This window comes from Anabrus simplex, chromosome 1, assembly GCF_040414725.1.
Source record: "Anabrus simplex isolate iqAnaSimp1 chromosome 1, ASM4041472v1, whole genome shotgun sequence".
NCBI lineage: Eukaryota > Metazoa > Arthropoda > Insecta > Orthoptera > Tettigoniidae > Anabrus > Anabrus simplex.
The window spans coordinates 787,935,902-787,953,455 of record NC_090265.1 but is presented as its reverse complement, the minus strand read 5'-3'; the positions used below and the strand labels follow the sequence as shown (position 1 = coordinate 787,953,455).

Genomic DNA, 17,554 nt, shown 5'->3' with positions numbered 1-17,554 from the left:
ACACTGACACAATGGACAGCACAGAAGAATTGCAGCGCGAGACGCTGACACATTCACTCTTCCCCACCAAACTCAGCTGGGCACGTTGAACTGCGGCTTTGCCTGTTGAACTTCCCACAAACTAAACTAATGCCCTCAGGCACATGCACAAGTTACCACCATATGTGGCATGGCCAATGCATCCCTCCTTATTACAATAAAATACATTTTTCATATTTCGAAACTTTCACCATTTCCATCTTTGGTCTTCACCTGTGTAAAATCAAGTTTACAGCTAGTAGAAAATCATTTGGATTACTTACAGAGAGATTGGATATTAATTTACATTTCCTTTGTATACTATAATTTTTTTGTAAATCTATTTTTAATTTATTTAGCCGACAAATTTTGAAGTCTGATAGAGTCATCGACAAAAGGTCATTAAAATCAATCTACATTCTTACTAATAGCGAATTTTGTGTATTGACATATTAGATAACGGATTGTGAATGGATGTTGAGCCTTCGTTGAAATGTATTCTAGTGACTAAATCATGTGTGTTTCTAAAGCTATTTATAATGTTGTGCAGGAACAGTTGTTGATACAAATCTCGGCTGGTGTTTAATGACATGTACTTGAATTTTTCTAATAAGGGATTACATGACATCCTCAACCTGCAAGCTGACTGATGATATCTTTTGACCTTTGCATTTCATGCATGTGTTTTTTGATTTAAGTGTGCGGTGCATCAGTAGCTTTTTTTTTAACCAACTGTAGTAATTCGTGTGTAAAGGAAAACTGTTACAGTGGCAAGTGACATATGTGGGAGTATCGTATCGGGGCTTTTTCGCGTGTGTCAACACAATAAATATTTTAATGAAAACAATTGACTCATAAAATGACGCTCAAAGTTTCAAAACTACTTTATTACTGAACTAATACTTACCAGTCAGTGTCAGGGACAGTGACTCATTAAGTAAATTCAACAGATCTTGCCGAGATTACCTGTAGAAAACTACCGACTGACGTGTGCAATGTAGAGTCAAGTGTGTGAATGGCGATAGAGTGAGTTACTCTGGTATATGTAGACGTAGTTAATAACTGTGTAATATGTGCACTTATTTTGTGTGTGTGTTTGAGCAATATTATTTCACACTGCTTAATGTACAGTATAATATTTTAATTCTTTTAAAAATTGTTGTGTGAGTGTTAGCCTATGTTAGCATAATGCAATTCTACTAATCTTACTAAATTGTAAGATAATATATCTGCAGAAAATTATTGCAAATGTGGTTAAGTGCAAGAGAGGGCCTTGCGTCCTAATTTCGCCACTTGAAAGATGACAAATAATTGAATAAAATAAAAACTAGTGGACCCGTTCCGCTCCGCAGTATTCGTTATAAATAGGCCAAATAACTCGTCTTGATATGCCTTTCGTAGTCAAATTGTTTTGCCTGTTTTATGAACATGTTATACCGGTACATAATAACTTATTCATTCGTACTGTAGTTTATAACACTTCTTTCCATACAATATTCACCGTGCTTCGACCATTCGGGTGTATCTGGATCTTAAACATTTTCAAGCGATCTTGGTCGAGATGTGCAACATACAGTTGTACGTGACTGAATACCGGTTCGGGTAAGTAGACACACACTTTTTCAAGAGGTTGTCTCTGCGCTTTATTATTGGTAATGGTCATACATCCATGATTAATATTAGCAGCATGCAAGTTATTAGGAAAGTTCTGCCATCTGTCAAGTATATTTAGAATTTGGGGAGGGTCAGAGAATCAGAGAGTATATAGCACAGAATAATATTCTTCCATGATCAGAGGAAGTGCGTACTCTCTGGCTTGACAGGCAGTAATCAAACATGGCTGCATGAAATGACATTAGACAATCACATGTATCAGAATATTGTTTTTATCACTACTCAAAGTTGACTGAACTTAGAGACTTATCAATGTCCCATGATTCACCGGCAGGATTCCGGACAGAATAAAAGAAAAATGAAGCAAATCGGTCGAGTTAAACGGACGGACGGATTTGCAAAAGCTGTTCTTAGTAAACTCTTTTAATATATAGACAAATTAAGGAGACGATACTTACATGTACTAATTAAAGTATTTAAGGGTTTCTATTCACTGGCATGGAATAGATTTAATTAATTTTATCTTTGCTGTAGGTATTCTAGAGAAAGAAGATATATCATTTTAGATTTTGTAATCCAAATAAGAATGTGTATGGACCTCACCTGAACTCCATGTAGCCTGGCAGACCGAACTCTCGACCACGCTGCATGTTGAAGGATGCCAAATCCATTCCAAAGCGAGCGCCCGGCTTCTTGAACAAGTGGTTTGTAACCTGTAACAAAGGACGACATTCTACTTACAAAAATGAACTTTGGTGACCAACACTCAGGAGCTTCACGTGAGGAAGCAGTTCTGTCAAATAGAAGGAATGCAGCAGCAGCTATTCTCAATTAGTCGAATACTTACACACTACAACAGGACATGGATAATAGTACAGTAGAACTCGGTTATTGGTCAGCTCTTGCTCTTTACCAACTCGGCCTACGCAGTGGCCTCCACGGTATGCACTAGCCATGCGTCTTGGTAGGTGTGCTAGGTACCAACTGATGAGCCCAACCTAGCACATGAGGGCGAAACGCTGGCAACCAGGAATGAGCTGGAAAACTTATAATGTCCAATAATGGACCATTTATATTTGTATTATAAATTTACTCATTCGGGACAAATATTTCAGATTCCCTATGGGAATCAACATCTATAATAACCCCGACGGTATTAGAGCACTCGAGGCCTACGGAATCTTTCATTTTCAACGCCCCCTCGAGGTCCTTCTCTTCCTTTGGTCGATACCTTCATTTTTTGAAGTGTCGGATCCCTTCCATTTCTTCTCTCTGATTAGTGTTATATAGAGAATGGTTACGAGCATAGGCTATGAGGAAGGGGAAAAATATATGAAGAACGTGAAAGATTGAGTGAATGAAGAAAAGAAGACTCAAATTTTATGGTCATCTGTTTAGAATGGACGAGAAGAGGCTGACAAAACAGATATTTAAAACACTTGACTGTAGACCTAAAGTTTCCGACAAACGGTTCTGGGAGGTAAAAAAGGATCTTGAGCCGCCTGGATTAAATCGGGAAGACATCCTAAACCGAACAAAGTATACATCAGTGATCGACAGCTTCAGGGGCTTCCATGACGAACAGAAAATGAATAGGGAATGGACAAAGGAAAGAAGAAAGAATGCAGAGATTTTGGGCTACAAAGAAGAATTGCAGTAATGTGTGATTGTTGCTTAACGTGGTCTCAAATGGCAGTAAACCAATATAATAATATAGAGGATGGTTGCGTAGTTGTACTTCCTCTTAAAACAATAATCACCACTACCACTCTGGGAAGTTATTGTGGGTGTATGCGTTAAGTCTTACCTCCTGAGTGACGGAGTCGTCCATAGCCTGAGCCACCTGGTTCATCAGCCCCATGAAGTACTCGTCCAACACACCCGCTCTGTACAGATCGTACGGCTGTCTGATGAGGTCCGACAGTCTCTTGGACGCTGAGGACATAAAGATAACAGTCAACATAGATACGAGCAACGTCTCAAATGGTTATATGAAGTAAATTTCATCTTAAAGCCAGTGTTGTCTATACTGTAATCTTGTGAGATTCTCGTTCAAAAACTCCACATTTACAATACTGATATTCTGTTTATATTCTTCAAGTAAACATTAATAATTATCGAGACATGTTTCGTCTACTATTGTGGACATCTTCAGCCGATTTTACACAAGATGTATTTAAAATATAGCAAGGACTTTAGGACACATTCAAAATTAAAATATGATTCGGATTCCGAATTCGTCAATATAAAATACATTTTTAAGAAATTTATATATTTATTTATTTATTAGGGTCTTTTTATAGTGGTGAAGTTAAGGCTCGAGGCCCTCTCTTACGCGTAACCACATACTAATTAAAATTAAAATATTAAATAAAATGCTAAGATACTCAAAATTGTCAAAACTACATACATTAATAGAATTAGAAATGAATTTAAATAATTTACTAACTAAATTAATATTAAAACTTCTTAAAGTGACTAATCGTTAGGCACGCACACATTCATACTTCAACCATTCAGTCAGCTGTCCTCTGCAGGTAGTATTGGCGGGCGACCTTAAATCTCGATAGAGAGCTAGTTTCTCTGACCTGAGCTGGCAGGGAATTCCATAATCTGGCGCCGGTCACAACAAATGATTTATTAATTTTATTTATGCGGTGCACTGGAATGGAAAGAAAGGATATCGAAAGTGTATTTAAGTTGCGATATGATGATAAAAAGGCTAACACTCTCAACACCATCGTTAAAATGCGTAGCTGCCGACGTTTATCAGGCTTCAGCCATGAGAGTATGGGGGTGATATGAACATCACACCCGATATTGTGTATAAATCGCAGGCAGGAATTCAGTGCTCGTTGAAGTTTAAGTGTTTCTTCTCTTGTCATGTCAACTAAACGTCACAATAATCAAGAACAGAGAGAACCATTGTCTGTATTAGTTTGGTCTTTAGCTCAAATGCCTTAGTACACAAGTCGAGCTGTGCCACATGAGACAGGCGAAGACGCCCACCTTTTCAACTCCTGGCACAACCTGACATCCTTCTTGTGCATTTGAAATACAAATTCCTCCTGTTCATTGGTTTGCATCATGGCGAAGCAAGCGATTTTTACTAATCTTTTGTGTTTGATACACGAAGAACTTGTCCAATAGCCAGACGTTCAAAGACACTTTTGTGTGCTACTGACAATATACCAACACTTTTAGCTTAGTAGGTTGTGATATGATCATGGATCTACAATTTTAATATTCCCTTCGACATTTCTTACAACATGTATTTTATATTGACGCATTCGGAATCCGAATCATATTTTAATTTTTAATGTGTTTCTAATGTCCTTGTTATATGTTTTTCTTTCTTTCTTTCTTTCTTTCATTCTTTCTTTCTTTCTTTCTTAATCTGTTTACCCTCTCGGGTTGGTTTACTCCGGACTCAGCGAGGGATCCTACCTCTACTGCCTCAAGAGCAGTGTCCTGGAGCGTGAGACTTTGGGTCGGGTGAGACAACTGGGGAGGAGGACCAGTACATTGCCCAGGTGGCCTCACTTGCTATGCTGAAAAGGGACCTTGTGCGAGGTGGGGAGATTGGAAAGGATAGACAAGGAAGAGGGAAAGAAGCGGCCGTGGCCTTAAGTTGGGTATCATCCCGTGATTTGCCTGGAGAAGAAGTTGAAAACCACAGAAAACCACTTCGAGGATTGCTGAGGTGGGAATCGAACCCGCCTCTACTCAATTAACCTCCCGAGGCTGAGTGGACCCCTTTCCAGTCCTCGTACCACTTTTGAAATTTCGTGGCAGAGCCGGGAATCAAACCCGGACCTCTGGGGGTGGCAGATAATCACAGTAACTACTACATCACAGAGGCGGACATGTTTATCTTGTGTAAAATCGGCTGAAGATGTCCACAGTAATGGACGAAACATTAATGTTGACTTGAAGAATAAAAACAAAACATGTATTGCAAAGGTGGAGTTTTTGATCGGGAATCTCACAAGATCTCAAATGGTGAAGGCAGTTGCTACTCACCGATAAACTTGTGTGCCTTGCTCCATCGTTCGATGGCGGTGGGCAGCAGCGAGTGACCGAATCTGAAGGCGGCAGCGGAGAAGGCGTCGATCACGTTAGGGTTCACGTTGGGGTCATATCCGTCCCAGTAGCCCTGTGAAGAACAGAAATACAGGAGTGATGTATCAAACAAATGTAAATTAACCATAATACTACTATATTCATCTTGAACTGTGGGGTAGTGATGGTATTTTTGATTCATTTTACTGAATCGATTCATTTCATTCCGTTCACGTTACTGAATCAATACAGTGATCCGATTCATGGCACGTTAGTCACCGTTCCTATTGCATCTGCGGTACATCAGTACTTCCTTATTAACTTACAGTACAAAAATTACGTACCGGGTAATAATAATAAAAATAACTGTCATAACTCAAATGTTATATACTACGTTATGATTTTCCACAGATCTCTGAAAGTCACAACTCTATTATATGCACAGAATTAGATGTAAAAGTACCTGTGTTCACAGTAAGTAGTCTACATATTAAATGTACTAAATCAGATAAGTTGCTTTATATCGCACCGACACGGATAGGTCTTACAGTGACGATGGAATAGGAAAGGGCTACGGGTGGGCTGGAAGCGGCCGTGCCCTTAAAGTACAGCACCAGCATTTGCCTGGTGTGAAAATGAAAGAACTCGTAAAACCATTTTAACGGCTGCCGATGGTAGGATTCGAACCCACCAACCCTCGAATGCAAGCTCATAGCTAGGCAACTCTAATCGAACGACCAACTCGCTTGGTCAACTTTGAAAATATTTCTTTTTCTAGTTGCAGAGGAAGTTTTAAATAGTCATATTTTGTATAGGATACCCGAGATGTACAGTAGCCCACTGGTTTTCTGATTCAACATGTTTTTATTTAAGCTGTTGCATCAGTCGGCTCACTCATGTCCACGTAGTGGTGTAGTGGTTAATGTGATTAGCTGCCACCTCCGGAGGCACGGGTTCGATTCCTGACTCTGCCACAAAATTTTGAAAAGTGGTACGAGGGCTGGAACGGGGTCCACTCAGCCTCGGGAGGTCAACTGAGAAGAGGTGGGTTCGATTCCCACCTCAGCAAACCTGGGAGTGGTTTTCCGTGGTTTCCTACTTCTCCTCCAGGTAAATGTCGGGATGGTACCTAACTTAAGACCGAGGCCGTTTCCTTCCCTCTTCCTTATCTATCCCTTCCAATCTTCCCATCCCCCATCAAGGCCCCTGTTTAGCATAGCAGGTGAGGCCGCCTGGTGAGGTACTGGCCATCCTGCTCAGTTGTATCCCCGACCCAGAGTCTGCAGCTCCAGGACACTGCTCTTGAGGCGGTAGAGGTGGGATCCCTCGCTGAGTCCGATCCTGGAGGGTAAACAGATAAAGAATAATAATAAGAAGAAGATTTCTATTTCTTTCCTTCCTAGCGTAACCTCCCGAATTTTCAATTCTCTTACTGTCCAGCCTGCTCTCGAGTAGTTAGGTAGTACGGAATTTTATGCCTCCCCAATCACAAATTTCGAGTCGTGACGAGGTGACTGCGCTGTGGGTGAAGGTGGTAGAAAAACACCCACGGTATCCCCTGTCTGTCGTAATAGATTCTCAACTTGGGAGCGTGGGTTGGCATTGCTTCGACTTACTTGTGCCAGACTCCTCACTTTCACCTTTCCTATCCGACATCTCTCGGCCAACTCTTGTTCTTTTCCGACCCCGACGGTATTAGGTTCCGAGAGTTAGGGAGTATTTCATTTTTCACGCCCTTCGTGGACTTCGTCTTTCTTTGGCCGATACCTTCATTTTTCGAAGTGTCGGATCTCTTCCCTTTTTTCCTGTGTGATTAGTGTTACACAGTCCGGCTCCATGGCTAAATTGTTAGCGTGCTGGCCTTTGGTCATAGGGGTCCCGGGTTCGATTCCCGGTGGAGTCAGGAATTTTAACCACAATTGGTTACTTTGGCTGGCACAGGGGCTGGGTGTATGTGTCGCCTTCATCACCATTTCATCCTCATCAAGACGCGCAGGTCGCCTACGGGAGTCAGATCAAAAGACCTGCTTTTGGCCAACCGAACTTGTCCTCGAACACTCCCGGCACTAAATACCATACGCCATTTCAGTGTTATATAGAGCATGGTTGCCTAGTTGTTCTTCCTCTTGAAACAATAATGACCACCACCACCAACACCACTTTTGTAGTTAGTGCTTCCCGACAGTGGCGAGCTAAGGAACGTGCAGCCGCATGGCGAGGGTAGGAGTAACACAGCATCTCCGATCAGAGGAAGAGTTTCAGCATGTCCAAGAATGGAGGAACGAAACCGAGCGATTTTGGTACGCAGTTCGCGTCACTTAGCTGTGGGGTTGCGCTCGGAAGAAGGTGGGTATAAATCGCAGTGTAGGCAGCCCCGAAGATGGTTTTCCGTGGTTTTTAATTTTCTAACCAGGCAAATACTGGAGTTGTACCTTCCCAGCCCTATCACATCGTCACTATAAGAACTGAGTCGGCGCAACGTAAAATCAGTACAAAGGGAAGAGCAGGTGAATCCTACTGCCATCGGGAAAAGAAGATAACAGGTCGGATAAGAAAGGAGAAGCAATCCCAGAGTCAGCTTCACGAGTTTCAAACTCTTGCTATCAAATATATTAAATGATTGACTTTCTGATATCATTATTTTCCAAATTATTTAATATTTTGGCCCAGTTTAACGAACAGATGCCCTATGTGAAGAGATATATTCACTATTTCATATTTCCCTGGTGGTGTGTATTTAGACGAGCCAGACGTGGATAAAATACCCGGTGCGATGGAAACTGGGAGCATGACCGGAAAAGTGTTCTTCTGACCACTTAGCCAAGCAAGTTGATTGCCTACCAATAAATATAAGTTTCCTATGATTTGAAAAAGAAACCCATTCCACCTAGGGATGCCTGAAGAGCTCACCTCCTTCTGTGTGAGCAGACCAAACTTCTCCATGACCTCTTTACCAAGGATGATGGGCAGGAACTCGTTGTAGGTGATGTGCTGAATCTCTGCGATTACAATTCGTCTTGCTTCCTGTAACACAAGAACACAACAATCAATTATTATTCATGTAACATAAAATATTGGATTCATCCTCTAGGGGAGCTATTCAAAGTCTTGAACTTTTTTTTGCATGATTTATTATAAGCATAAGATTTTTGTCACTTTTTAAATTAATGAAATTTCAAAATCACTTCACAAAATGGCAAATAAATGTCGATTTAAAGATAATATAAATTAATTCATAGGTATAGAATAGGTATTGTAAAAAAAACCTACTACACATACCCACAATAGTATGTAATTTTAGTACATAACAAACTCATCATCAAAGTATTCTTGAACTGATACATGGTTCATAATTTTAAACTTACACCTGAATATATTGACGTTAGTTCTTTTAGATCTGATAGCAATGTATTAAACATTTTATTCAATGATTATTTTTTAAACTGTCGGTTATAGCCTATAACAAGGTACACCGGCCAGGTTAAGTGACTTAGCTTTCTATTATTGAACATCGCTTCTGTGATTGATTTTATCGGTTCTTCTGCCAGATTCAGTGTTTTCCTACTGCGTACATTCGGCTTTTCAACTACGTTGGTCTCATTGAAAAATACAGTACCATTTGTATATCATCTGTATAAACGATAGAACTGGACCTAAAACAGAACCTTGTGGTACTCTACTGGTTTTAGAAATTCAGTCTATCCGAGCCCATCCACTTCTACTGATTGCTTTAGTTTACTCAGGTATTTAAATTAGCATGTTGAACCGTTCATCCTTAACGCGAAAATAATTCAATTTTGAAAATGAAACTGAATGTGAGAGACAATCAGAATCACACAATGTGACCTAAAAACTTTGTTATTTTCATAATGTTGAAAATGAGATTCTAATGCCTGAACATGAGATGTAGCTATATTTACATTGATGTAACATGTTCTGTACGTTCTAAACTTTGGTTTCAAGAAGCTAGGAGTACCTGGTAGAGTGTCTCGTCATCCCAGTGGGGGTTCACCTGCGAGAGCCCCACAGCAACTCGGTTGTGTTCACGAGCCATCAGGGTGTGCATGCATGTCAACACCAGCTGCTCGTTCACTCGGATCTCGCCTGCAAGGAACAGTACAGCCATATAAAAAAACATGCCTTTACCGCATAGAGGATCCCATTCAAAAAGTTTCAGTGTAAACTTACCTCCTTCGAAACAGTACATAGATCTGTTAGGTCTGGTACAGCCTTCGTCAGGGATGTCCAACTTGAGGGGAAGTAGGTCCTTGAGGCCATATTCATTGAACACGGGGTTCATTCTCAACAGTCCACCGAAACCAGTCCTTAGATGTCTGCAACATTACACCAGCTCATTGATAACACAGTTTGGATTGAGAAGTATATACGGTAGTCGAAAAAAACCCGTGAAACGGATATATGATTGTTAGAGGGTTGGTCATACTGATAAATAATTGGAAAACATAATTAGATATCAAGCGCCATTGTCATGTTATCTGCTGCTGAAGTTAACTAATCGGATCGCTTCGCGGGTGACTTTGCGAGGCGGTGTTGCTAAATCTGCACGTGGCTTATGACCGGATTTAGAGCGCCAATAGAAGAAATAAACTTCTCCAGGGGAGAGACTTGAACAAGTATCTCCCTGCTGATAGGCTCGCTCTATAGCAACCACGCTACGGTGAGATTGACTGAAATCCACGGTGTGTTAGTATTTGATGCTCATTTCTCGGCATGGCTCTCAAGCCCGACCAAGCTGCGTGCAGATTTAGCAACACCGCCTCGTAAAGCCCTTTTGAATTCGCTCGTGAAGCGATATGATTGGCTAACTTCAGCAGCCGATGAAGAGACAACGGTGCGAGATATCGACGTAATTTTTTTCAAATCACTTATCAGTATGACCAACGCTCTAACGCTCATATACTCGGTTCACGTTGTTTCCGACCACCGTGTATATTTGGTTGACTTTGTATGCTTCCTTCGCACCAAGTACGGTTATGAACATCGTAAGCGTACATTAATTTGATTGTTGTGGCATCTTGCGTCACATAACCTTATATCGCAGTCTCTGCTTTGTCCCTTGATGCGATCTACCTGCTATGGACACGTCTCAAATAGGGCGCTGCACTTCAAGTAGGGCTCATGAGAGTTGTAATCTGACATTTGAGTGGCCAAGACAGAAATTACTAGGTGTACTGTGCTGCCATAGTTACTTCCGGCGCGGCATATATCCATTTAAACACAGGCTGAGTGTTTAGGACTAGGCCTAATGAAAATCAATAAACTTTGAACCGTTCCTAAGCTTGTGCTAAAATGTCAGTATTTAACTGAGAAGACAACATTGCCAATAAAAATGAGATCTCAATAATCAGTAACAACACAATTAACTGCTGATAACAAAATCAACAAATGCACAACATATCGTCACTGCCGGAACAAAAGCTCCTATGTGAAATATTATAGCTTAGAAGTTTGGCCGGTAATGTTCTGTCATCTAAAGTGCAATATTGTGTGAATATTGCCAAGGCATTCTCGCTCTTCATATGTCCGACTCGTTGGCTGAATGGTCAGCGTACTGGCCTTCGGTTCAGGGGGTCCCGGGTTCGATTCCCGGCCGGGTCGGGGATTTTAATCGCTTCTGATTAATTCTTCTGGCTCGGGGACTGGGTATATATGTCCGTCCCAACACGCTCCTCATCATATTCAGACAACATAGCACACTACCAACCACCACAGAAACACGCAATAGTGCTTACATCCCTCCATAGAGGGTTGGCGTCAGGAAGGGCATCCGGCCGTAAAACAGGGCCAAATCCACATGTGCGACGCAGTTCGCACCCGCGACCCCACAGGTGTGGGAAAAGCGGCAGGAAAAGAATAAAGAAGAATTCTCGCTCTTCATAATGTAAGTGCTGCGGGTCAGTATATCTCCAAAAATATTATCACATAGGAGGTTTTGTCCCGGCAACGACGATATACAAAATTGCTGTCATGACATAACTTACTTATTTCAGTTACTCATAAGGAAGTTCAACGGGAAAAAATAAACCGCAGTTAGCCGGAATATGATTTTTTTAAAATTGGCTGGGGGTCATCCGAAAATTTGTGTAACGTGACAAAGTGTGTGACGGAAGTGGAACCATAGCAACCGTGCAGGCTATGATGTAAGGTATGGGTGGATGGCCAGACATTGTTATCTAGCAACCGTACAGGTTATGTCTTATGGCTGGTTGCCATCTGAAATTAGCAGCTGTTCATGGATGGCCATGACTGGGAGATATATTTACGAGCATTTGATTTTCTCTGTGACTGGAGGCGGTAGAATAACACCCATGATATCCCCTGTTTGTGGTAAGAGGCGACTGAAAGAGGCCCAAGGGACTCTCAAAATGGTAGCGTGGGTTGGCGACCACGGGGCCCTTAGCTGAGCCCTGGCGTTGCTTCTATTTACTTGTGCCAGGCTCTTAAGTTTCATTTATCCTATCTGACCTCCCTTTCCCCCTGTTGGTGGGGGCGGTAGAATAACACCCACGGTATCTCCTGCCTGTCATAAGGGGTCACTAAAAGGGGCCCCAAGGGCTCTCAACTTGGGAGCGTGGGTTGACGACCACGGGGCCCTTGGTTGCGTCCTGGCATTATTTCCACTTACTTGTGCCAGGCTGCTCACTTTCATCTATCCTATCCGATCTTTCTTTGTCAACTGTTGCTCTTTTCCGACCCCAACGGTATTAGGTTTCCGAGGCCTAAGGAGTCTTGCATTTTCACGCCCTTCGTGGACCTTGTCTTCCTTTGACCGATACCTTCATTTTTCAAAGTGTTGGATTCTTTCCAGTTTTCCTCTGTGATTGATGTCATATAGAGGATGGTTGCCTAGTTGTACTTCTTCTGAAAACAATAATCACCACCACCATCACCTTGTGTGGATAGCAATCTTCTGGGGAATTGAATTTCTCCCATGAGACCCTCCACACATTATTTGTGCTTATTCCCATGGCTCTGGCAGGACGTTCCTGAGCGTTGTTCAATGGGAAATTGTAAAATTAGCCACTGATTAATTATCAAAAATAAATTAACAAGAAAAATACTATTCGGAAAGCAAACTCGTAATTTAAAACAGTAAGAGTTAACACAGTACGACTTTGCATGATACCAAAAAAGCAATTGAGATCAAGCTCAACCACGTGTCTATAGCATCACTAAACTGTGGCATTGCTGGGGTCCTTGTCATGGCAACAGACTATTTTCGAGCAGCGTTGGTCAACTGCTGTTAGCGTTAAGGCCCGGTTTCACAGTATACGCTTAAGCCTTGGATCGGGTTTAAGCGGGAGCTTAAACTCTGGACGAGTTTCACAGTGGGGAGTGCAAGTGGTAAGCCGAGCTTATCTGTGACTGGCTTAAGCTGTATGAAACTGAGGCTTAAGCTAAGGATTCAGATCAGATGGTAGAGCGCTGGCCCTCTTATAGCCCAACTTGGCAGGTTCGATCCTGTCTCAGTCCTGTGGTGAAGGTGCTCAAATTCATAGTTAGTGGGACGTAAAACCAATAACATTAATAAATAACTTATATGTCTGAATATATTTCGAGGCTCAAGAGACAAAAATGTCGGTCGGTCACTTGCTTTCTTGGCTTACGCTGCGTGAACCATCAACGATAGACCCCAAGTGTAAGTGTACGAATTGTAGAGCATAGAAACCTCTACAAAAAAGTCCGCGATGGTATATACCTATTTCCAACCGTTTGCCTTCTAGAAACGATGTATAACCTACAAGTCAATCAATCATAGGCTACGGATGTAAACAAAGATGAGAACTGAATCACTGCGCATGCGCAAGCATTACCAACTTCGGAGATGTTCAGCTTAGTAAAGCTGCACATGGTCCCCTTACTGTGAAACTCGTAGTGTTTAAGCCAAAGAGTAAGCCTTGCTTAAGCGACGTGCATGGCTTACTAAAGCTTCGGCTTAAACTCAAACTGTGAAACCGGGCCTAAACGTCAGACTCCAACTCTCGTGGGCCCTACTGCACTAACGTGCACAACAACACTGTCTTCTTGGTAAAGCTGACCGCGGAGGAACTATCGAAGGAGCAGTGAACGAGGTGTGGCATGCACTCTTGTTAACTGAGTCACACTGCTCGAAAGAAATAGTCCAGCATTATTATCAGATTGTGAACATGCACCAGGAACTCGTTTATTATATAACAGTGGTGATCAAGAACACCCTGGGCTAGATCTGCCCCACTTCCGCTCAAGGTCACTAAGTTACTGCACACTGTAATTGCACCTTGTGCCTCAGGAAATCAGCTCTCCATTTTTTAACGAACTTTCTCAGCCCTGCCTATGTTTAAACCAGTTCTTAGCCAAGGGCGGGAGATTACCAAACGTGACATGCACTAACTAGGAAAATACAAGAATTTCGCAAACGGAAAAGTAGTTTCTTTTTGACCTGATGTGCATAGCAATCTTTCGGGGAAGTGAAGTGATTAAATTTTGATACAGTAGTTGTACGGAGATGATGAAGTTCAAGCTCTTTCAGATGTAGGCTGTGAAGAATTTGGCGAGGAGAACGTAATTTTTTAGCAAGAATACACTTCCGTTCACGAGTCTGCACTCCCGCTGTGGGTGGGTGGGTGGGGGGCGGTAGAATAATACCAGCGGAAATCCCTGCCTGTCGTAAGAGGCGATTAAAAGGGGTCCCAGGGGCTCTTAACTTTGGAGCGTGGATTAGCGATCATGGAGCGCTTAGCTAATCCCTAGCATTTCTTGCACTTACTTGTGCCAGGCTCCTCATTTTCATCTATCCTATCGGACCTCAACTTTTATTCGTTTCCGACCCCAACTCTATTAGGTTCCGAGGGCTTGTCTTTCTTTGGCCGATACCTTAAGTTTTCGAAGTGTCGGATCCTTTTCCATTTTTTCTTTCCGAATATTGTTATATAGAGGATGATTGCCTAGTTGTACTTCCTCTTGAAACAATTATCACCACCACCATCACCATCACCACCAATAACAACTCTACATGAGGGGCAAGCAATGTTGTTATTAAGATTACCAACTCTTCTACCCTACCGGCTAGAATTTTATTGGAGAAAGTTTTCTCCTCCATCAGGAATGTAATCGGCTAACCACTGTGTCAGACCAGACAGACTTCACGCCTTAACCATCATGGCTAGCAGGTGGGCATCAAACCAGCCAGGATAGAATACTGAAATAAAATGATCTCTGACAGTGACGAAGGTGGTCAGGTAAGGGACGTTTCTTATATACTTTGTTTTGCTAATTATTTAATGCCGCACTAACTAACACGTCGAATGTATGGGAGAGGGCTAGGGTTGGGAAAGAAGTGATCTTGGTCTTTACTAAAGTACAGCCCCAGTGTGTGCCTGGATTCAAACTAGGAAACTACGGAAAATCATCTTCAAGACTGGAGACGGTAGGATTCGAAACCACTATCTCCCTAATGCAAGGTCACTGCTACGTGAACCTAACCGCACGGCCAACTCACCTGAAGGCCGGCTGGATACTCAAGAGATCCTCCATCAGCTGCCAAAGATAATCTAAGTCTCACTAAGGAGGTGTAGGCCTACTAGAGAAATGAGGAGCTAGGTAGTTTTCTATTGCTTTCCTCACACAACTAACCTTGCGAATTTTTCGGTGACACCGTAAACGGTGTTGCCATCAAGTACTCCAGTCAGGGTGTTGTACTGTGATCGGGAACCTGGAACATACGAACATACTGTCAACATACTGGACGTTCATTTTGAAAATATTAAAAATACATACATACATACATACATACATACATACATACATACATACATACATACATACATACATACATACATACATACATACATACATACATACATACATACATACATACATACACACATACATACATACATACATACATACATACACACACATACATCATTATAGACCGTTATGTTTTTCAGCGTTCAGTCTGCAAGCCTCTGTGAATTTAGTAAACGTCGCCACAATCCTCTATTTGCAACTAGTGCTGTAGCGTCATTTAGTTCTATACCGCTTTATCTTTAAATCGTTAGAAACTGAGTCTAACCATCGTCGTCTTGGTCTCGCTTTACTTCTCTTACCCTCCATAACAGAGTCCACTATTCTCCTAGGTAGCCTATCTTCATCCATTCGCCTCACATGATCTCACCATCGAAGCTGGTTTATGCGTACAGCTTCATCCATCGAGTTCATTCCTAACTTAGCTTTTATCTCCTCATTCCGAGCAACCTCCTGCCATTGTTCCCACCTGTTTGTACCAGCAATCATTCTCGCTTCTTTCATGGCTGTTACTTATAACTTATGAATAAGATATCCTGAGTCCACCCAGCTTTCGCTCCCGTAAAGCGAAGTTGGTCTGAAAACAGACCAATGTAAAGATAGTTTTTTCTGGGAGCTAACTTCCTTCTTACAGAATACTGTTGATCGCAACTGCGAGCTCATTGCATTAGCTTTACTACACCTTCATTCATTCTCACTTACTATATTACCATCTTGGGAGAACACACAACCTAAATACTTGAAATCATGTACCTGTTCCAGCTTTGTATTACCAATCTGACATTCAATTCTGTGGAATTTCTTACCTACTGACATCAATTTGGTCTTCGAAAGGCTAAGTAAGTTTCATACCATACTCATTGCACCTATTTTCAAGTTCCAGGATATTAGACTGCAGGCTTTCGGCACAATCTGCCATTAAGACCAAGTCGTCAGCATAGGCCAGACTGCTTACTACATTTCCACCTTACTGAATCTCTGTCTCCCACTCTATATCTTTCAGCAGATGATCCAGTAAACTACGAACAACAAAGGTGAAAGATTACAGCCTTGTCTAACCCCTGTAAGAACCCTGAACCAAGAACTCATTCTACCGTTAATTCTCACTGCAGCCCAATTGTCAACATAAATGCCTTTGATTGATTTTAATAATCTACCCTTACTACCGTAGTCCCTCAGTATGGCGAACATCTTTTCCCTCGGTACCCTGTCACATGCTTTCTTTAGATCTACGAAACATAAACACAACTGTTTATTTCTCTCGTAGCATTTTTCACTTACCTGGTGCATACTGAAAATCTGATCCTGACAGCCCCTCTGTGGCCTGAAACCACGCTGGTTTTCATCCAACTTCCACACAACCACTGATCGCACCCTCCCTTTCAAGATGCCAGTAAATACTTTGCCTGGTGTACTAATCAATGAGATACTTTGATAAGTGTTGCAATCCTTCCTGTTCCCTTGCTTATAGATAGGTGGAGTTACTGCTTTTGTCCAATTTGAAGATACCTTACCAACACATCATCCTAATCTTATTACTCTATGAAGCCATTTCATCTCTGCCTTCCCACTATACTTCACCATTTCAGGTCTAATTTAATCTGTTCCTACTGCAACATAATTTTAGATTTTTCTTTGTTCTCTGAGCACACAGTAACAATATTAAGGTACATGAACGAATCTATCCATGAAATTTCGTTATAATTTTTGTCCTAAATGGAAGATAATAATTGCTTTTACGTAAATTAAGAGTAAAATTTGGGGTAAATTAATAAATACCATTATTACTACAGAAATATACATACATACTTCGCTACATTACGACTATGAATTTACTACGTCACAGAGCTTCGGTATTATCCTTTGTTCATATAACACTTTTGTGTGTGAAGTCTTTGCTCACTGAACTTCTTTGAACTTTTCTGCTTAGCTTTGCTTTGCTTGATGTTATTTGGTGCGGCGAGTTGTTGACTTGTGCCTATAACTCATTAATTAATATAATTATTGATTTTGTGTTAGCTCTCACCTCTATTTTCCTGTTTGAATTGCCCGC

At 41.6% G+C, this 17,554-nt stretch overlaps 1 protein-coding gene across 1 annotated transcript in view; it reads right to left on the bottom strand.

The window, feature by feature from the left end:
* The window catches only part of cysu (Curly Su), a 231,237-nt gene that overhangs the window by 18,364 nt on the left and 195,319 nt on the right, over positions 1 to 17,554 (bottom strand). Inside the window, exons 9-15 of the mRNA XM_068227559.1 lie at positions 15,328 to 15,406; positions 9,883 to 10,028; positions 9,671 to 9,798; positions 8,605 to 8,718; positions 5,656 to 5,788; positions 3,440 to 3,567; positions 2,236 to 2,345 (exon numbers count right to left, since the gene is read on the bottom strand). Coding sequence (XP_068083660.1) covers positions 2,236 to 2,345; positions 3,440 to 3,567; positions 5,656 to 5,788; positions 8,605 to 8,718; positions 9,671 to 9,798; positions 9,883 to 10,028; positions 15,328 to 15,406 — 838 coding nt within the window. The remainder of the gene's footprint in view (positions 1 to 2,235; positions 2,346 to 3,439; positions 3,568 to 5,655; positions 5,789 to 8,604; positions 8,719 to 9,670; positions 9,799 to 9,882; positions 10,029 to 15,327; positions 15,407 to 17,554) is intronic.